At 36.9% G+C, this 22,905-nt stretch overlaps 1 protein-coding gene across 15 annotated transcripts in view; it reads right to left on the bottom strand.

Annotated features, from left to right (window-relative positions):
* Positions 1-1,532: 1,532 nt before the first annotated feature.
* Positions 1,533-22,905, bottom strand: part of prom1a (prominin 1a) — a 55,634-nt gene continuing 34,261 nt past the window's right edge. For 4 of the 15 annotated variants that reach the window (XM_027154761.2, XM_027154765.2, XM_027154778.2 and 1 more), the window contains 22 exons: positions 22,488-22,702; positions 22,178-22,252; positions 21,572-21,635; positions 21,294-21,453; positions 19,806-19,958; positions 19,258-19,381; positions 18,537-18,640; positions 17,643-17,727; positions 16,531-16,677; positions 15,464-15,535; positions 13,754-13,846; positions 12,676-12,693; positions 11,638-11,691; positions 11,469-11,549; positions 11,319-11,387; positions 11,128-11,217; positions 8,420-8,535; positions 7,875-7,898; positions 7,333-7,401; positions 4,983-5,100; positions 3,483-3,513; positions 1,533-2,794 (listed from right to left, as the gene is read on the bottom strand). In XM_027154761.2, the coding sequence (XP_027010562.2) occupies positions 5,031-5,100; positions 7,333-7,401; positions 7,875-7,898; positions 8,420-8,535; positions 11,128-11,217; positions 11,319-11,387; positions 11,469-11,549; positions 11,638-11,691; positions 12,676-12,693; positions 13,754-13,846; positions 15,464-15,535; positions 16,531-16,677; positions 17,643-17,727; positions 18,537-18,640; positions 19,258-19,381; positions 19,806-19,958; positions 21,294-21,453; positions 21,572-21,635; positions 22,178-22,252; positions 22,488-22,702 (1,883 nt within the window). In that variant the 3' untranslated portion in view covers positions 1,533-2,794; positions 3,483-3,513; positions 4,983-5,030. The other 11 variants (XM_027154767.2, XM_027154770.2, XM_027154762.2 and 8 more) reach the window with 8 other exon arrangements.

The raw sequence follows: 22,905 nt of genomic DNA, 5'->3' as shown, positions 1-22,905 counted from the left end.
AGAGCAAACACCCAAATACGGAACTTTGGTCACACATGAATTTTGTGAATTGTCTTGTAAATCAAAATTGGAAAGACTTCCAATAAGACCCAGCTGCTGAAATAGAAACTTCCAACAAGTGATTCAGTGTCTGAAGGTTCAAAACATGTGCATCCTTCAATGAGGAACATTCATCAGTGGTTTCATTGTTTAGGAAACTTGCAAGATGATTAAAATTCAAGAACAGAATTAACACTTCAGACATGAAAACAGGGGCTCTAAAGGAGAGGCCACTGAGAGAGTGAATAGGTTTATATTTGTGTATGTGTGTGTTTTGAAGGGGTGGGTTGACTGTCTTATTTTCATGCATTCAATGCCTTTTTGAGAATCGGGGACCAAGATCTGGAATGTAATACCATGGGGGCCCTTAACGCCTTCCTGCCTTTGGCATTGAACCAAATCAGGGACCAAGAATCTCTGTCTTTCTCCTGATCCTTTTCATCCTCTTAGAACCCCAATGCCTATGGATGAATAATAGATTAGGCAGATTAAATAATAGAAGTTGTTTAGTGAGGTAAACCCATAGACTGGTATAAACACTGATCTGTATTAAAAGATAATCAAACAACATTTACCAGGTTTCATTTTATGAGCAAATTACTAATATTGTAATTTTAAATTAAATGTAATTAATATTCAAATAATTCTATTTCCTGGTCAAATACAAAAAAAAATACAACAAAAGGGGTACATTTGGTTTGGTAAGAGCTTTTTTATTAAAATGGTTTGTCAAAAAAAAAAAAAAAAGGTATGTAATGTAAAATAATGTAGTTAAAGATGTTCTTGCATCTGGAATTATTTGAGAGTTCAAAAGAGACCTGAGGTAGCTGAGAGATGAGGTAGCTTAATGGTTAAGGTGTTGAGCAACCTGATTGTAAGATTGTGAGTTTAAAACCCAGGACCACCAAGACCTGCTGCTACATTCATAAGCTATTTAGCAGTTCTCTTCTATACCTATATAATAGTATGATTTGTAATCCCACTGTCTGGAAGAGAACTGGCTCTTTTAGAGTCTGGTTCCTTTCAAGGATACTTCCTTGTGTCATTTCATCAACATACATATTCGTGTTTAGATACTCACCTTGTCTATGGTCAAAAGCAGTACAGAAATTAAATGTAACTGAGAACATGTGAAAATGTATATATAAGATGTAGATAAAAGCTTTGTGATGGATCATCCACACTTTGAAACATCCTTGAATGTTGTTTGGTTTGTCCTGTTTGTGGTCACCCTTATGTAAATCAGAAAAAAGTTTAACTACCCAAAGATACTAAGGTGAAAAATGGATAAAAGCAACACCCAGGAAATTATATTGGCTTCGCATTTTTTCACAACTATTTACACCTCAGGCAGTTTAACCACAAGCCATGCTGGCAACCACCTCAGCTGCTCAATAGCATGTGATGAATGTCTTTGATAAAGATCCAGACTCCACCAGGATATATGCTGCAGTGCGTAGTTTGCAGTGAATAAAATGAGAGCCACAGCCAACTTCTGGGGACCTTAAGTGGGGTGTACGAAAACATTTTATTCAAGGCCTGTATAACACTGTCATATCATATATAATTCCCACAGAAAGAACAGTTATGATCAAAAAATATCTAGCACCTGACATTATTTTTTATTATTGTTATTATCATCACATACAGGAATACGAAGGCCTAGCAACAAACGAGCAGTGAAATAAATTTGATTCTGGTACCACCAAAAATTACACAGGCATTTTTTTGTATTTCTTTCTTTCTTTTTGTTTTACAGTGACATTTTACATTCACACTTTGATAGTTTGTCAGTGATCATTTGAAATTGCCAAAAAACCCACACATGATTTATAATATCTAAGAGACCTGAGATCTACAAAAATAGGATTTGGCATCAGTAATTTTTCTTTTTTAAATGTGGAGATTTCTTTATCTACACCTAAAAACTCCAGCTTATGAGATTTTGTTTGATTAGTATCATAAAGAGGGCAGTGCTTTAAAAATGCTCTTTCAAAGAAACTAAATTACCTTAAAACTGCCACATTGTTATTTCCTCTAAAATGTTAGAGATGGTGTATCTTGAACCTTTCAAGAACGGGCATTTTGTCTGCCTAAGAACATTATCATACACATGATTTCAGGGTGACGTTATCTATACCATTAACATAAAGGCAACATTTCATTTAGCCTCTGCATGGCTCAACAGCAATCCCATATTGCATTATCACGACAGTATTAGCACATTTACAAGCATGTATTTATATACATATAAGGTTGTTGGCTCATAAATGAAATGGTCCCTTTAAACAGCAGATTTATGCTGCAGGTAGTGTACAGTATAATGCCTTATACATAAAAATCCTCCCTCAGACAGGCTTCTGAGGTATGTTCAGGAGATTGAAAATGAATCTATGAATGAATGTCGAAATAGTACAAAAATACCTGACTGCACAATGACTGTAAACAAGGATTTGTGTATCTACTGTATATAGTGGCTTAATGTTGTATGTTGATTATGTCCCTGACCCCATGTCTACGTTGCTGTTATGGTCTGATGTGATGCCAGTGAAAAGTCTCAAGCCAGAAGAATATCTAGGTAAAGTTCTTAAATGTTCTAGTGTTGGAGTTGCTAGTTTATTAGTTACTAATAAACTGGAAACTCAGTGAAGAGTGGAAAGTGGAGTTGAAGCCCAAGTTGTTGATGTTGTGTCTAGGCGTCCTTTTCTGATCCCGTCCCCCGCTCTAAACTGGGACTGCTGTTCATGAGTTGAGTCTAAAAAAGGAGAAGGAGGATAATAATATAACACCATAAAAGCAAGGATTTAGGCAGAGGTGCCAACATCACAAACACAAAAATCAGTGAATATCTTAAAAGATGGCTACGTTTTGTTATTTTCTTCAAATAACAAGCCACAATTAACAAGAAAAAAAAAATAGTATTTAGAAGCTGTTTTTTATCCTGGCCACTTGTTTTCAGTTGTGGCTCAAACAGTTAAGCCTCTGGATTGTTGATCAGACGATTGGGGGTCGAGCCCCAGAACTGCCAAGGGCCCTTGAACAAGGCCCTAAAAATCTTTGCTCCAGTGGTGCTGTATAGTGGGTGACTCTGTGCTCTGACCCCAACCTCCAAAGTTGGGATATGTGAAAAAATAATTTAACTGCTCTGTAATGTGTACGTGTCCAAAAAAACTCTATTCTCTCTATTCTATACTCTATTCTTTTGGCTCACAAGACTCAAACTTGTGAATTCACACGTTCACATAAATAAATTAGGTGTGAAGGGAAAGTAATCACTACTTAAATTGTCCTTTCCCTTTCAGTGAATTAGCTTTTTTTGCCCGATAAAATGTATTCGCCATTTAGACTGACCTACGTTTTTAACTAAAAAAGCTGAAAAGCAACACCGATGTTGGCACCTCTATGTGTAAAAGAAATACTTGAAAGAATGCCCAGAGACTCACAGTTTAGAGTTTCAGTCAGTTTCTTGCAGCACTAAAAGGAGAAAGAGAGATTATAAGGATCATAAATTTGTAAGAAAGTGCATTAAAATTTCAGATAGTGTTAAAAAACCAAGTGAAAATGAGGTGTGTAAGTGAGCTTGGTGAGATTTATTGAGTTTTTTTATACTGTATGCTCAGTGAAGACCATCACACGTAGCGAAACCTTATACTCCATTATAATTTTTATATGCAATACATGAGAAGCACTAATCGTGACTGGACAGATTTAGATAGAAAACAGATATGTAAGTGCAAAAGTCCATGAGAACAAATTTAGCATTGTCCAGAGTTCCCACTATTTTTAGAAAAATTATTTCCAGAGCTTTTCATCACCAATAGCATACACACAGAAACAAATGTCATGCAGATGGAGCCAAGATAGAGGTATTAACCAGCACTTAGTGAGTTACTCATTTTAAATTCAAATACGATATTCAATGAAGGTAAAAGAACCTTTTTGTATCTTTTTTTTATATATACATCTATGTTTTCATGTCTCAGCAACGTAACATTGATATTGTGATAATTTGAAAATTTTGATGATAAATGTATTGCAAATATTCATTCATTCATTCATTTTCTACTGCTTATCCGAAGTTCTCGGGTCACGGGGAGCCTGTGCCTATCTTAGGTGTCATCGAGCATCGAGGCAGGATACACCCTGGACGGAGTGCCAACCCATCGCAGGGCACACACACTCTCATTCACTCACACACACACACACTACGGACAATTTTTCAGAGATGCCAATCAACCTACCATGCATGTCTTTGGACCGGGGGAGGAGACCGGAGTACCCGGAGGAAACCCCCTGAGGCACAGGGAGAATATGCAAACTCCACACACCCTGGAGGTGTGAGGCGAACGTGCTAACCACTAAGCCACCGTGCCCCTCTATTGCAAGCATGATGAATATTTTTTTAAATAAAATGTATTATTCTGAATGAAAGCAGCTGATTCGTTTACATAATTTTGTACGGTTTCACATGTTGAACTTTTTCCTGAACTGAATTTGAATTGATTAAAAAATGGATATATGTCTATAAATTTTTCCCCACCTAATTTTTTTTGCTTAAACCACTTTAAATCACTCTTTTTGCATTTTTGCATTACATATATACGTATCATGAAAAGTATCCTGGGTGTATTTTTTGTCATATTTCCCCAGACTTAAAATGTTACTGCTGAACAATTTTGAACCAAATTTGTTCTAAGCAGTTCACACATGACACTAGAGCACTCGAGCCAAACCACAAGCTCAAACCTTTTACACTAAAATACAATCTTAGACACAGGACATTTTACACATTTTCTGGTTTCTGTGGTTACCAGATGTTGCTGGAAATTGGAAAATATATGCAAATGTACAAGTGTGGGAACCCTGTCAGACATATGTGAAGTCAAGATAGACAAACAGAAAGATGAAATACTCATCACTTCTAATCCAACCACAGTCAGTACCTTTGTGGAGTACTGAGAAAAAAAAAAAAAAAAGGTTCCTCCTTGGTGTCACCAGTCGCCATGGCGAGGGGGTGCAGAGGCTCGTGGGAATCGAGTCATAGTGTCATAGGCGGGGAGGCTTAAGGAGAACAATTGGAAAGAAATGATCAATTCCAGGGCACTTTGTTCACTACAAGACTCATTCATTCCCTGTGAGTGTGCCAGAGGAGCAGGACAAGTGTGTTGCCATGCCACACAGGACGTCACAGTGTACATCACCCGCTACTGACTAGCAATCCATGTTTTGTTTTTTTAAAATAAAGATTAATCCTTTTACAATATTTGGTTTGTTCTACAGTATGAAAGAAATCAATCATTCGGGTGCTTTCACACATTTCTCTACCATCAGCGCACATTTTTAAATGATTAACCTATGAGAATGCTTATTTGGTCACCGGGGGACTACAAGCGCATTTTTCACCCCTTACCAATCTGGTCGCAAGTTTCCCACGAATAAGAGGAAAAAAACAAACATGGTGGACAGAGTCCTGGTGAAAAAGTCATCTTGTTAGTTTGCGAATATAATAAGACTGAAAAAAGTAGCATTTTGATATTTGGATAATTCTAGAACATTATAGCTAGTTAGTTAGCTAGCAATTTTTTTCAGCTCCAGCATAAAATGTATCTCTAAAAACAATGCCAAATGTGAAAGCACCCTTGTTTAGTTTGTTTTAGGTGAACAAGCTGACCACCCTGACCCACGGCGGGACGAGTGCAAGCTCTCTTTCATTCCAAACACAGCAGGACGTGTGTGTACGTGCCTCTGTGTGGCGCTGCGTCCTGACCTCTGTTACACCACCAGGTGTAAAAAATTTAAATAGCTTGAACACAGGCATGCAGTTAGTATATAAAAACAGCCCGGTGCCGGAATAACAGTTGATTCAGAGCCACATGCAGGAACATTCTGATCACAAAGCAAAAAATAAACTAATAATTAAAATTAAAATGAAATGATTTTTTTCTTGCGTTCAGATTTATTTGGGGGGCGTGCAGTTAGTACTGAGCTCAGACACTGGCTGTACTGGCTCAGACAGCTATGCTATGATGCTAATTGGCAAGAACATGTTTGCATCCAGCATGCATTGCATGTTTGCACCCATATTTTCTTTAATCCTGTCACCAAAAGTCTAAAGGTAGGCGATACGACAAGTCTGTTTCCGATGCAAAAAGTGGTACAGTATTTTGTTGCTTAATATCTCTAGAACACAACGTAAGACATGAAGAACTGCTCAGCCAATAGGGGCACAGAGTCAGATTAAAGCTGCATAGCAATAAGCATCTGATTGGCTGATTGGCAGTTCTAATGTTCCATTACAGAGAATGGTGCAGGGTCAGGGGAATTTGACCCAAATGTGTAAGGTTACATGTAATTTCTTGTTTACAAAGTTCTGAGTGAGCAAAAAAATTTGATTAATGGAAATCAGTTACTTTTACATTGAACATTAATTATTAATTTAAAGGTTTCTTTTTTGTTACTAACATTAGTGGAAAATTTTGACTACAGATGCCAAAGAGACAATAGTTTTGAATGTGACACACACATATCTCTGTTCATTCATCTTTAAAGATTATGTTTTTTTATATAATCATCATACCAAAGAGGCTAAATAAAATAAAGTACTGATACTCTACCCCTGCTCTGATGAGCTGCAATCAAATACATCATTTACAATTTTGAATCTGCCGTGATTGGATTAGAAGTTTCCACAGTGTTTTTCGTATATATTTATCAGCTCTACTAAAGAATTTGCCCTCCATCCACTACGTTTGATACTGCAAAAGTATCCGGACAAAAGTCCACAAAACGACTTCTTTTTAAATGGATATAAAAATTCAACCTAAATGATGTTTGCAAAATGAGATTTGATAGAAAATAATGACAAGAAAACTAAAAAAAAAATCCTTTCTGTATATATCTAAAAAAAAATGTATTCTAATAAGGAAATAATTAAACATACTTTTTTCTCTCTTAGAGAAAAAAGGTTCCATCCTAAGGTTTATTCAGTGCATTTCTCTGGATGAAAGCTTGTATAAAAGACCCACAGAAAACCCTGAGGGTTAGGTTTTCCTGTCAAAAATGTTTCTAACAAAAGCTAATTATCGTCAAACATTTTTTTCACTATAAGTGCTATTTGTTGTGATTTAAAAAAAAAATGTGGCACTATTGTCATACTCAGTGTAGCTAGTCTGTTTTTTCTTTACAATACACACGTCAACACAAATTTGCCGTATCGCCCACCGTCTCCAAAACCTCGCATGCAAATCGTTATTGTTTGATCAATTCATTGTAATGGGGTTCGGTTCTTTTTACCTTGACATTACAGGGTTTTGGATACCTTGTATATGTTCATTATAATAACCATTATTACCAATTTCCATACTGAAACAAAACATTAAATACAAACAAACAAACAAACAAAAAAAAAATCAACAACAAAATAAGCAATGAGACAAATGACATGCGACTGGACAGTTAGGCCTCATAAATGTGCAGGTGAGCATAAAACAGCACAAAGTACAAATTGTAAGACTTTCAGTGAATTAATGGACAAAAAATACAGAAATTGTATGTGATACGTAATATACTTGATGGTTTTAACAGCCCTTTATGTTAAACAAGGGAGTTATTTTGGAAAAAGAACATTCTTTTACACACACATACACACAAACAATACACACACACATACACACACACACACACACACAACACAAAGACGAGCAAGACCCTTCACCGGAGAAGCATTCCAAGGCTTAAGCTTAAGAACGAAGATATTTTTGTACAAAAAGTTTTCATATTAATGAGTTTCTTAAAGAGGAAAGCAGGAGGGAAATTGGGAGGAAAAAACAGCTTACGTTTTCATGGGAATTGTGTCAATGCTAAAAAGATACAAGACAAGCAAAACACATTAATCTTCCACCATAAAGGCTTAGATACACTGACATGTCTCCGGTCAAGACACTTGGTGATTCTTTTTAATGTTTCAGCACTATTTCATTACTTGGAAGTGTGTGTGCATGATCGAACAATACAATGAAAACATTGACTATCTACAATATAGACTTCTTTCTTAAAGTGCAAAGTGCCGAACAAAGAGAGAGACAAATAATGGAAGAAGATGGAAATTGCAAGAATCGGTTATCATAATGTGAAGTGCCAAGTCCCTGAGACAGAGGAACTGAGACCGAGGAAAGAATGGGGGGGGGAAATAGAGGGAAAAGAAGAAGGGAAAAGCAAAAGAGAAAGAGAGAGAGAGAGAGAAAGAAAGGAGTGATGAGAAAATATTTTTCTTTATGTCTTTCACACTACTTTAAGAAGCTTCCAGAATTCTGAGCACCTCAAACTAAATAAATGGTGGTTGGAGTTGTCAGGGGTTGTGTTTGAGTTGTATTGTACTCACTCATCGTAGACGTCCTCGGTGTCCATTCTGCGGTAGAACTTGGCCAGTCTCACAGACAGGATGATGCTGGGCAGCAGAAAGAGAGCAGAGCAGCCCAAACCAAACCAGAACGTGTTCTGCAAAACACCGACACTCGCGGTTGACAAAATATGTACACACACACTCTCTAATGTCTAATTCTTAAATCTGATTGGTTCTCAGGTCTTGATTCATATTCAGTAAGGACACTAAAGTGTCATTGTTTCTACCAACTCATTGACAGGTACTTAAAGTATATACAGTACGTATGTCCATGTAATGTAAGCTTAATAAAGATAACTATAAAGATACTGAAAAAGGTTCTTATTGTAAAGCAAACAACTTCACGTCAGTCCACATCTAACCACTGCTTATTTTCCGATAACGGCACACCTCCAAGAGTTTAATTCCTCAAACATTGCTCAATTGCCAGTTTGTCTTAGGAACTTCATACTGCTTATGGTAGACAAGACCCTCAGAACAGCCTTATTTTTTCTTATCATGGGTTCCGCAAGGTCTTAGAAACATTTCATAGAGATTCTGGATTACATTGATGTAATTAATTGTAGATTCATCTCCTAAACATTCATGCATAAATCTCCTGCTTATCCACCTCCAAAATGTCCTCTGTTAGATTCAAATCACATGACTCAGGAGGCCAGTGAAGTACTCTCAATTCACTGAAGCAGCCTGAGTGCTTTGCACTGGTCAGGAGCTCAAGTGCCAACATCATCAATCTGCCAATGTTGAGATCTTGTGCAAAACCCTTAGCCCTCTCTGCTCCAGGGGCACTGTATATGGTTGCCCCTGTGCTATGACCGCAACTTATTAAGCTGGGATGTTATTTGACTAGGCATTTGATACTTACACCCAGTCTGTGAAAATGTATCCAGGCCTGACTGGCATTAAAAGGAGACAAAACTGTGTGCTTAGAAAACATTCCCCACAACATTGCACCATCTCCACTAGCCTGAACTGTTGACACAAAGCAGGCAGCGTCAGCAGGTTTATAGTGCTGATGCCAAACTCTGACAAACTAACAAGGCTCTGATATAATACCTTAGCCTTAAATCTCTGTTATTGTTTAACTACAGTGAAACCTGATATGACCTTCTGCTGTTGTCCACCCTCTTCAAAATTTCAGCAAGTTGTACATTCTGAGATGCTTTTCTGCTCACCATTGTTGAAAAGAGTGGTTCTTTGTTAGCACATTTATTTGTAGAAAGAGGTAGAAGAAAGTTAACCTCCAAAATTTGTAGCAGGGTAGCTCAGGATCCTGCCTTAAGCCTCATTTAGTCTTTACTGTAAAATAACATGCTCATGCCATTGTTAATTACCTCAGCATGCCATAAATTGCTATTTTGAGATTTGACATGAACCCGTTAACAACTTCCTGCAGCAGTTACGCATGATTACCTGCTACCTGACATCTGGAGTGCAAACAGCTAACTGCTAACGGTTAATTACTGTACTGTTAGGAGTTATTTTGTGCTTCCTGATGTTTGGAAGTTGTTCGTTGGTACAGTAATCAGTGAGTGTGAGAGATTTGTTGCATTAATACAGTCTCAGACTATAATGGTAGTATTGCAGTATTTAGGTTTGTCCTAATCACATCCTGTACTCCTCAGTCTTGTGTAAGTGTGTATGCGGTTAGAAGGGATTCAACACTCAATCAATCATTTGTCTAGAATGTCTCGTAAGGAGCCGAACGGCACGCCTCTGCACAAAAAAATCTTTTCTTCCTCTCAACATACACTTATACACACACAGAGCAGTGCAGAACAGTCTGTTCTCCATCTCCATTTCCTCTTCCTGCTGATTGTCACTGGGGGGTTGCCCAGGCACATAGCCGGTCCTGTTCCATTCATGCTGAGCCAAAACACAGCTTCGATTCGCTGTATGCACAGATGTGAACATTGTGCACCTATGAGAGCTGTGTGTCGCGACTGAGCGCTTGGGTTTGGATTCAAAGATCAAGACTGAGGATTTGAAGTCATCTGAAGTGCTTTATTTCTCTTATACCTCAGCAGCACGAACATGACTATTACAGAACGACACATTTAACGTTAAAACAAGTTAACGATCATGATCACTTGAAAGGGTCCATCACCAGACTCTTCTGTTCTATATCTTAAGATATGTTTTCGAGAATTCGTAAAAAATGACTTTCATTTAGAAAAGTGCTGCATTTTAGACTCCTTCGATAAATGTAAAATAAACATTATTTATATGAAGCTTTATATCAGCTATTAAATTCTGTTTAAAACTACACTAGAATGTAAACTTCTGACCAATCAGACTTGAGAATTCCACAGTGATGTGGAATAAATAAATAAAATACACATTTTTTTCCACTACAACAAACAGCCCTACTGTAGTTGTCTCTAATTCCTGTTATTTCTCTCTCTCTCTCTCTCTCTCTCTCTCTCTCTCTCTCTCTCTCTATTTTTTAAAATAAAACTAAAGTACAATATGTAATGCTGTAGACAACCAAGATAATTTCTAAACATATATATATAATATCTCTGTTTATTTATTTATTTTCATGATGTAAGAAGGTAAAAAAAAAAAAAACACAAAACCAAATTAAAAGAAAATTTGTTTTTATAAATTAAAATCTATTTCATTAATTTAACCGACGTGAAATTGTTTTACTGAAAATATTTTACTAAAGATATAAAATCTCTCACCATCGAATCAAAGAAGAAGCTGCAAGCCAGAATCTCTGCAGTGTCTACGATGTTACTAAGAGGTTTGCACGAGGCCACGTCCATCATCAGCTACAAAAATAAAATGAATGAGCGGAAAAAAGAATGAAACCTTAACATTCTTCTAAATACATCAACAAAACTTAAATTCAAGAGTATTTTAAAACACTCACTGCTGTCTTGATCCATTCGATGTACTGTTTGAAGTAGCCGATGATGGTCTGCTTGTATTTCTCACTTTCCTGCAATCAACACACAGAATCCGTTAATGAATTATTAACTCACTAACATATTCTTGCCTACACTTAAGTGCACCACGTTACCTGATTGATGGTAAAAGTCACGTTCTGTGAGATGAGATACTGCGCCGCATCGACGAGTTGAAGTAGATTATTTATTTTGTCCTAAAAAAAATGGAAACAGAATCATAAAAATCTTAGTCGCATTCTGAAAAAAGAGAAATAAGATTCCATTAGAGTTTCTGTCACTTACTGATGAATAATTTGCGGTCCTTTCCAGAAACCTGATGCTCTGGTTCATCTTGTTCTTAAAAGAAACACAAGTGGAACAATATGAACATGAGTAATCACGTGACATGAAGTCACATTTAGTCATGTTTAATGATAATATTAGGATTCTAGTATTATTGGTCATAGTATTATTATGATTATAGTATAACAAGTCGGCATGTACAAGAGCAGTGTTGGAATAATAAACTAAATAAAATCGGTTTCAACAAACAAGCCTCATGATGTAAACATAATGTGTACGTATCAGATTTGCATATTTTGATCATTTATTTATTTATTTTTAAATCCGAATTTGTGATATGATTATAATCAGTAAGGAATAAAACATTGCTGGAAATTCACAATTACCACAACAGTTGAGATATTCTGATGATGACAACGTTATAACAACGTTATAGTTATAACCTATAACAACATTTCCTGAAATGTCTTATCAGTTGTATATGACAAATAATGAACCAATGTACCTTTTTTCATGTGTTAAAGAAAAACATGTACTTTTAATCTCTTTATAATTACACCAAACACAAGTCAATTTTATTATTGCCCAAGATGCTTCATAGAGAGAATCTCATCCTGAAATAAATATGCTCCTAATAATAATAATGAAATACAGTACAATATAAAACATCTTTACTAATATACAGTGCATGATGATAATCCTGAGTTTGTTTCTTAATTCAACAAAATCACATGACGAATCTTGCGCCTTTACTGCAGATTCTGCTTGAGATGATTATACACATGCTCAAAAACAGGACATGCAAGACTGAACATGGAAGAGCTACAAGAAGCAGTAGGATAAAAGACTGTTGAAGAATATTTTAAATTAATTGTGTTATTATTATTGAATCGATGTTTTGTGAAAAAAAAGGATGTTCACATGATCAAACATAACCTTGAGACACACACACCAAGTCTCTCACACACACGGACAGACATGCACACATACCCACACACACACACACACACACACGGAGACATACACACACAAACTTACCCTTGCGTTAACATATTTCTTGAAATTGAAGTCGAAAGATTAGGAAAAGATGCACAAAGAAAGAGGTAGGAGACAGTGACACAAAGTGAGAGAAAGAAACTTTGTATAGAGGTCGAAATGAGTCAATAAACTCTCAGATGATAAATTCTACACATAGTCTTACATCAAATACTATACAGGAGTCCAGGAATACACAAACGTGTGTGTGTATGTGTGAACACGGGTCCATTTGTACACTTAGTATTTAGATTATTCTAATTAAGTGTAAACAACACATTTACAAGACATTTCTTTATAGCACTGTCTGTGGTATAAACATCATATGTTTGCTTTTTCTCCTCAGCTGCACTGGGATGGAGTGGAGCACTGACTGAACCCCAGACCTCCTCACCTGAGCTCACTAATGCTTTTGTAGCTGAATAAACACAAGTCCCAAGAGCTATGCTCCGAAAACTAGTGGAAAGCCTTCCCAGAAGAGTGGAGCATATTATAAGAGAAAAGCAAGAATAAATCTGGACTGAGATGTTCCACAAGAACGGAGGGGTATGAAAAACAGGTGTCCACAAACCTTATGTGTAGTTAGAACAGTGACACAGCTGTAGTTTAACCATAATTAGTCTCTTTCCTTCACTCTGTCTGTCTGTGATTCATGTCTGTCTGTCTGACTCTGTACTGTATCTCCATTGCTATCTCTCTCTCTCTCTGTGTGTGTCTTTTTCTTTCTCTTTATGTTTCTAGGTCTCATGCTCTCTCTTTGTCTGTTTCTCTGTCTCTCTCTCAGTCTGTCTGTTTCTCTCTGCCTGTCTCTATGTCTGTCGGTCTCTCTCTCAGTTTCTCTGTATCTCCGTTGCTATGTCTCTCTCTCTGTGTGTCTGTCTTTTTCTCGCTCTCTGTTTCTAGGTATCATGCTCTCTGTCTCTCTCTCTCTCTGTCTGTTTCTCTCTGTTTCTGTCTCTGTCTCTCTCTCAGTCCCACAGGAACAACGTTCTTAGTCTTATCAGATACTAAATAAAACCAGACAGCATTCAGTTCTGAATAAATAATTCAGCAGACTCTGGATGAAAGAGAACAAGATTACCATGGACTGCTTCAGAGTGATGACCTGCTTGGTGTAGATCTGTCGCAGTGTGTTAGCGTGGCTCTTGACTGAAGTCTGTACAGATCCTTTAGGCTGAGACAGAGACACAAACCATAATGTTAATGAAGAAAGAACATGTTCTCGGTTTTTGTGAATATTTACTGAGAATTTGTTGTTATTCCAATCGTGTTTTTAAATAACATATAATGCAGATCATCATTTGAACATTATTTTGTTACATTGCCTGGTTTAAAAAGAGCACAGTAGATTAAGTTTTACTGGTATGGTGTTAAAAAAGCATTCTGATGGCCCTAAAACACTAGTGAGGAGGTGACACAAAATGAAAATGACATTTTCAATCAGTATAAACAAATGAATGATTTCCTGGCCGCAGATCTGTTCTAAAGTGAGTCAGGACTCAGTGGGCTTTGTACGTGATACGTGTGTTTTTCCCTCTGTTGATAACCTTACACAGAATTTTACTTACACTGAAAATAAACACCTTCAAATTTTAGATCTTTATGAGCAGAAATAAGTTTGATATCACTGTTTACTTTAAAGAAACATTTGTGTGAAAAAAATTTGTTTTTAGGGGTTTTTTTTTTAGAACGTATTCTTGGGAAAAACAGAAATAAACAAGAAAAACTACAAATTCTTAAAGCGCGGAGTGTCCCCTTTTCATATGAGCTTCATATTAACCACCACTGTGGCGTTAGGCACGACGAAGACATTTAATACTGGACATTTAAACATGGACAACAAAACAGAAGCAAACACTTTTTTTGGCCTTTGGAAAAAGAGTTAACATTCATGTTAATTTCTTTCAGCACATTAGTAGGTTTTAAACATTTCATAAGAGAACAAAGAACAGAGTATTTGTTTCTTGTATTTGCTTGGGAACATGATGAGCAATTTGAGTTGTCCTTGTTCGGAAAAAAGTGCAACATAAGTTCTATGTTATAAAGGAGAATAATACACATCGGGATGTGTGGCTACTGTACAGAAATGTACTGTGTATTTTAACGCTTCGTGCTGTAATGCATCACATCACATCATGAATTATTTTCCCACCATCTTTTTCCCATGGTGTAAAAAGATTTTGTAGCTCAGCTCATTTTAAAATTCAGAAATAGGAATAATGATAAAAACAAAATCATGTGAAATGAAATAAAAAACAAAACAAAGAATAGTATGTCTTCTGTTTTTGGCCCCAGTACCATCGCTCTGTGTGTGTTTCTGTGTGTCTGTGTGTGTTTGTACATTCACGTGATGAATGTTTATGATCTATGGTCTGCATTACATTTCCTCACACTAAAACCCATGCTGTGTGTTACAAACCCTGGCTATTTGGAGCAGAGGATCACACACAGTGTCTGCTAAGCGTAAATTACACCTCAGACCTCTTGATTTGCACATCATTACTGAGAGAGTCTTGCAGAATGAATGAGGGGCTTGTGCTCATGTCTGCAACCTAAACGTAATACCTTAAAAAATGCCTGTATTCATTAACACAGAAGTCAGGTGTGAAATGTAACCTGTCAGCAGATCTGCTCTACACAGAAAGACAGCCGTCGGGCTGAAGGTACAAATAAACACAACTGAACAGACCATGCACATTAGAATTTAACACACACATACACACACACTCTCACACACACACACACATTTGGGTTTAGTGAGTCATTATTTGCAGAGGGAAACGAGACCCACCAGCTGATCAGCTTGAGCATCTAGGTCATTAGCAAATAACAGCAAGTCGACACGAGTCACTTCTTTACTGAGCTGCAAAGAGACGAGGTGAAAGAGAAGTAAATCTTAGTCACAATTAAAACCTCATTACATTTCCATTACAGCTCATTTTTAAACATTTTATTTATCTTCATCAATTTTAACAGTTTAAACAATAGGTTTATACTAAAAAAAATTGGATCAAGAATTGATCAAGAATTAATTACATGTTTCCTTCATAATAATACCATAATATACTAATAGTGTACACAAGCCAAGTGATTTTCACATCGGCTGAATTACTGTAATTCCTGAAGCTTTAACTTTAACTTTAGTTTAAATCTTCAACAACTCAAGCTGCACATCACAAATTACACATCAAACCTGATACGAGTTATAACTTTATTAATTTAAACTCAAATATAATGTAATATCAATCAAGTTGTTATACACGTTGTGTTGTTTAGTGTCTTATGTAAGGCTTTAGAAACTAAATACTGTTTGTATTAAATAAAGGTTTAGATGCATGTTGGCATTGAGCACGTTTCTTTAAAAATGTGACAGATGGTCCATTGTGTACTTTAGGCCTCTGCAAGCGCTGACTAAAAATTGTATAAATAAATTTTTATGTAAGGACGCAGCCCTGAGATGAGATTTAAGAATGATATGTTTGTGAGAATACGATATTATGAGTTCACTTTTGTGTATTAAGCGGAAAGTTTACCTCCTTATTGTTATATGTATAATTTGTGGACATTTGACTGGAAGTCTAAATATAAGGAGTCCTTTTTTAGTAATTTACTAAGAGGTCAGAGAGAAATGCTGATATTCCTGACTGTTTGGTCTCATTTCCTCTGTCATGAAAATAATCAATAAACCAGCTAAGGAAATTTGCCCGAGACATTAGCTGTCTTAAGTTTGTACTTCGGTGTTCGTTTTCCCTGGTTGCCTAGCAACAACAACGCGTCATGTGGTGCCACATCAAGGTAATAAATCTCTACATTTCTGTATGAAGCATTCAGATGATGCTCATACACGTGAGAATGTACCTCTTCTATATATGCTGCAAAGTCGATTTTGTTAATCTCAGTCTCTGTGAATCTGATGAGGTTCTGTTTGCCTTCCTCGCTCAGCAGGACGATCGACTTCAAATCCACCTTCACGTCGCCAAACTTCTTCGACACATCCTTAGTGTACTAGAGGATGAAAAAGGAGAAACCACAGCAGTGTTTATGAGATTTGAGGACTGATAGGAAACAGATGCTGGTGCTCCTGGAACACTGCCGCTTTGTCTTCACACGTCTGCTCCACGAGCGACTCCAACAGCGCACAGTTAGTTTAGTGTTTTCCAGACTCTATAACCACTGACTCAGCTCATCAGCTAATTCTCAACCTCTTATTGATGAAGACTGGATTTGGGCTCAGATTCTCCACAACTGCAAATACGATCAGGATCGGTGTGAGATCTCACAACACAGGGAACAAAAATAAAGTTTACATAATGCAACAAAAGACAAAGGCAGACATGCGAAACAGACCTGAAATAAACACGCAGCATGTGTTTAAACCTGAAACCTGAAAGCAGCATGATCAGGATTATATAAGTGAATAATAAAATACAAGGGTAAGTGTTGTGAAAGGAAAATAATCAACAAGGTGTGAGGAAGAGATAATGTTATCACACGCTGATTAATTTCCTGTACCAGAGCTCCATAAAGTGTGATATTACATCTTCCTTTTTATTTTATCCATTTTGTATCCATCTAAAACTGTGTCTTGTCTCACCTTCCAGATCTCTGTAAAGGTGGCTCACAGTCTACTACTACGGATGATAAACAGACTATAAAATAATCACTGTATACAGTAATTAACACAGAGGACACTACCAGTGTTAATTGTTTATCTCTGAATAGAAGCATTGAATGTTAGACAGATATTAATGATATAAGATTTCAGGCATATTGTATTTGTGAATAAATCCATAAAGATAAAAAAAATCATGCATGATCAGAAGATATTAATGCTTCCATAGACCACAATACCGAGGCTTTATATTAGCTAACATTTCCAAGGTACCATTTTCACTCTTGACTAGCATAAACAAGAGCAGAAGATGGATGTAATATTTAAATTGAATCAACCTGTAATCATAATAGCTCACCAAGCTGGTGTTGAGCAAGGCTGACATGTTGAACACTTTATCCAGGTGGAGGGCAGAATATATCCCATGGTTCTCCTTACAGTTACTGAGAGAGAGAGAGAGAGAGAGAGAGAGAGAGAGAGAGAGAGAGAGAGAGAGAGAGACAGAGAGAGACAGAGAGAGAGAGAAAGGGAGAGAGAAAGAGAGAGAGGGGGGGAGAGAGAGAAGCAACATTATCATGATAACCGGACTAGAATATCACCATCATAGTTTATTCTCTTATAAACACCACAGTTTGCTCTGGTTTATTCTCAGCTGTTATGTAGAAGGTCATGAGTAAAAATTCTGAGAAAAAAAAACACGAGTGTTTACATATACGAATAGACTGGCCCTCTGCTGCCCTCTGCTGGACCACATGAGTGTTTACATAAACGAATAGACTGGCTCTCTGCTGCCCTCTACTGGACCACATGAGTGATTACATATACGAATAGACTGGCTCTCTGCTGCCCTCTCCTGGACAACATGAATGTTTACATATACGGATAGGCTGGCTCTCTGCTGCCCTCTGCTGGAGCGTAACATAAACGAAGCTTTACTTCAACCTGTTAAAGTCAGTATTATAACAATGGCCCAAGTGTGTACTGAGACACGTTTAGATGATTAGGAGCCAAAAGTAAGCTTTAAACTGAAAATATAGAAATATTGTTCCTATTTTTTAACATTAAGATCAACATGAAAGGACCAGTGTAATAAAGTGTTAAAAATTACCCGGTGCCAATTGATTCTGTATTGAAGTTTACATTGTTTTACAATTTTTCCTTACATAATTTTACTTAGAAGCTCTCATCTTCTATCGATGCATCTAATAATAAATATTTTGCTGTTCCTCCTTCTGTTCAACCTGATATTTACCTGTAAAGATTTTCCACAGTGAGATCCATTTCTGGGTCGTTAAACAGGTAACCAGGGATGAAATGCTTCCATGAAGGATTCACCAGATTTGGTGTGTCCAACACCTACAACAGCAAAAACACCTGAATATAACCACAATTTCCTCCATCATCACTGACGACCACTGAATAAATATCTGTTGTTTGTACAAATTTTTACAGCATTTCCTTGGTTGGTAATCGAATTTCACACAGATTCACATGTTTTAACAGACTGCACACGTCTGCATAAACATATTAAAAAAAGACAGAAAGACAGAAAAGATGGTAGCAACGTTTCCTTTCTAATGTAGCTAGCATAGTCAGTAAACACAGCCTGTCATTTATTCCAAAATAAAGTTGAAAATCATACATGATGATGTACCAAATGTCCGGTTAGAGATAAATATTAAATATTCTACAGATATGTATTTAAATTAATTGGCAATTTAAACAATTTCAGAAATTAGCTTCACAGTATTCTTAGACACTGATCTAACTGTATTAATATGAAGATGCTTTTTTGCAATGTATTAAATCTGGACAGAAACAGTTACTATATTTAGTAACTGTAAATGACAGAATTATGGCTATTTCTGTCTTAATAATTTACCCACGATATACAGAATCTTTAAAGTCTACCTAAAGCAGCATGATAAAGTGTTACGGTGTGTTATGTTGTGTTTGTGTGTGTGCAGTCTTGCCTTGAACAGCTCTCTGGAATGGAAAGGTTCACACACCAGCTTCTCCACATTCCCCCCCACCACAAATGTCAGCGTCACCACCCCCATGAGCACCCAGGAAAACATGAAGCTGAAGCCCACACCACTGAGAGAAACACAGTGCATAAGAAAATTAAGGATAATTCTGTGTTTTTTTTATTTAATTATAAAAAAATACAATATATAAAATATAATTTTTTAGAAATACAATTATTAATATTCTATTATTAATTATAACGTAACACACGAAATGCAGAATCCAGAAAAATCAGGAATTTTGTGTGCCTGTGCCACATGTCAGCTCAGATACATCAGTATTCACAGCCAACCAGAATTCAGGACTTATCTGGACGATATTCAGTGCTTGATGCCTGACGCAGAACAACCCATATTATGAAAAGTTCTTCTACAAATAACTTAGAACAACTTTAACTAAAAAAAATAAGAGTTTTTTTTTTTTTTTTTTTTTTAAATAACTTTAACTCTTACATCCAGTAGCTTAACTGCATTAATTAAATTGCCACACTCACGCCATCAGTAGGTTGCCTCCGGTGTTGGAGACACAGCCACGAGTGGTAGGAGAGGCATGTCTGTCAAATCCCAGGATTCCACACAGAAGACCCAGGAAGTTGAAGGCTAAGATAAGTGCCACCATGCAGCACAGTGTGATGCATCCAATCCACCTGCACACGAAAGATTACACAATATTTTACAGATCAGTCAAATACACAGTCCTAAATGAATAAATAATTAGATTTGATCTTATCTTGAATTCCATGGATATGTTTGTTTTTAAGCAAAACCAAGATAATTTACACTTTTTAACAAAAATATTCTGTAGGGAATAATGCATCCTAAATACATTTGTTCACGTGCATTGTTTCAAATTAAAGTCTAAAATTAAATTCTGAATTACTTCTGAATTTTTTACATTTGTTTATTATGATTATTCTTAATAAAGCAAGTTTAATTTAAATAAATATCTTCTTTTTTTAAATGTTGCTGACACACAAAAAACTCCAACACAACTATTTAATGACTTTTTTGGTGCTTAATCTTTAAATGCACACCCACTTTGTCCCTGACTGATGATGTTTAATCAGCGCCAGCTTCATCAAGTGAACAAGTGAATGAGTGATTTAATTAACAGATATTCGGACCCTTATAATGATTTTGCTAACACAAAAACTTTCAGTTCTATCTGCAGAAAAGCGGAGGAAGAGTGAAAAGCCATTTAATTACCCAAAGAGATCATGCTCCAAGACTGATTAGACTTTGGGATTAGTTGTGAGTGAGCTGCTATCTGAAATGACTAATTTCTTTGTCAGAAATTTATTCTGCTGATGTACAACTATATTAAGCTATATTGAAATGTCTGGGGAGGGCATGGTGGCTCAGTGGTTAGCATGTTCGCCTCACACCTCCAGGGTTGGGGGTTCGATTCCCGCCTCCGCCTTGTGTGTGTGGAGTTTGCATGTTCTCCCCGTGCCTCGGGGGTTTCCTCCGGGTACTCCGGTTTCCTCCCCCGGTCCAAAGACATGCATGGTATGTTGATTGGCATCTCTGGAAAATTGTCCGTTTTTTGTGATTGCGTGAGTGACTGAGTGTGTGTGCCCTGCAATGGGTTGGCACTCCGTCCAGGGTGTATCCTGCCTTGATGCCCAATGACGCCTGAGATAGGCACAGGCTCCCCGTGACCCCAAGTAGTTCGGATAAGCGGTAGAAAATGAATGAATGAATGAAATGTCTGGGATTTGGGAGGTGGTATCCTAATGGTTAAGGTGCTGGACTACCACTCGGTTGTGAGTTTGATTCCCATGTCCACCAGGCAGCCACTGCTGGGCCCATGAGCAAGGCCCTTAACTCCCAGTTGTATAAAATGAGATAAAATGTAGGTCACTCTGGATAAGGGCGTCTGCCAAATGCTGGAAATGTAAATGTAGATGTTTTCTGGTTAAATTTGTTCATTTATGCCTCTGAGCACATCCCTCCCTGTGAATCTGCCATGGCCGAAGTACCTATAGAAGTCCATTTTGTCGATCTGTGGGTAAAGATCCTCGATCTGCGAGTGTGTGTGTCTGATCCAAATGGTGACGTTGTCGACTGTAGTTTGCACCGGGAACAGCTTGGAGAATCTGGTGATGTTGTTGCCAACGGCGTCCAACAAACTTCGGACCCCTAAAATCATTCAGAGAAATGAGAAGACAGAAATGAAGGACAGGTCTTTAACATTACATGATTAAAGTGATACACAGATTATCTGTAGCAGCATGGAGAGTTTACTGCTAATCCTTACCTTCAGCTACATTTTTGGTCTGGTTTGTTACAATATTTGGGGTGTCATTGAAGGCTAAATAGCCCTGGAGGATGGAAAAAACACACTTCAGAGAAAGAGTCACAGCTCTAGTCTAAAAGCCATATGCTATAACTGTGAACAATAAACACTATATACTATAAACTTTAAAAAATGATCTCTAAATAATAAAACGAATAATAATCTCTAAAAAATAAACATAAACCGAATAATAATCTCTGAATAATACATTTTAAATAATAAACAAGGATTGAATAATAAACACTAAAAAACATGACTGGATAGCTACATAAATGAGAAAATGTACAAGCGTTATTATTAATGTGGGCAGTGAAAGTATACGGCATAATACGTTCAACCAAAGCCAGGTAAAATGGATTCACTGTAAAGACACAACAGCATGACTAATCTATCCACCAGAAGACAAAAAAGAAGTGAAAATCCAGACCACTTAAACCCCAGAAAAAAGAAAACTGACAGGAGAGTGCTTTTCGGAAAACAATTTCGGGAAGCTCCAATATAGTGCTCTTGGCTTTCATTTTAACACGCATATGATCAAAACTGAAACACCTGACTATACCGAAGTACCTTGTGAACTATTTGGCTGAGGTTGGTCTTCAAAACTTCGTTCACTTTGTCCAGCTGCTCACTCACACCAGGCAGCTGAAACACACCACACACTATTAATTATTCAGCGTTTTATGAACCAGTGAGCTCTTATGTTTGTATTCAGATCAAGGAAATCCACTCAAAATGTCTTTCTAGTGTTAAACTTTACATGCTTCTCTCTTTATATGATTTCTAAATCCTAATCTACTTTTATTTTCTATTTTTTAATAATTACAATTTTAAGATAATATTTTATAGATTACATAGTTAAACTAAAATTAGACCTCACCGCTGAGTAGTTCGCATCAATCTCCAGTTGGCTTAGCGAGCTGAGGATGTTGACGCAGATTTGTGTGTGAGAACTGGTGCACATCGGGTCATCAAGGGCATTCGAGATTTCCAATCGCACCTTGCTCAGGTTAGACTGTAGCCGCGCTGTGCCCTCCTGCAGAACCCCCAATGTCACAGTCACGTTCTCCAAAGCCTCCTTCGTGTCCTTAATCACTGGTGCCCACACACACACACACACAGAACCATGTCTCAAGGAAAGTATTTGTTATAGTTACCTTTAGTAGCTCTTTCTTTGACTAAAAGTCTAATGACAAAATATGTGATATACATGGTTGAACTTATGATTGAGAGAACATTAATTTTGGAAGCATGAGAAAGAAAAAGAGAGAGAGTGAAAGAAAGAAAGATAACTGGAT

This window comes from Tachysurus fulvidraco, chromosome 17 (genome assembly GCF_022655615.1).
Source record: "Tachysurus fulvidraco isolate hzauxx_2018 chromosome 17, HZAU_PFXX_2.0, whole genome shotgun sequence".
Lineage (NCBI taxonomy): Eukaryota > Metazoa > Chordata > Actinopteri > Siluriformes > Bagridae > Tachysurus > Tachysurus fulvidraco.
The sequence above is the reverse complement of the archived record's forward strand: the minus strand, read 5'-3'. Positions and strand labels throughout refer to the sequence as shown.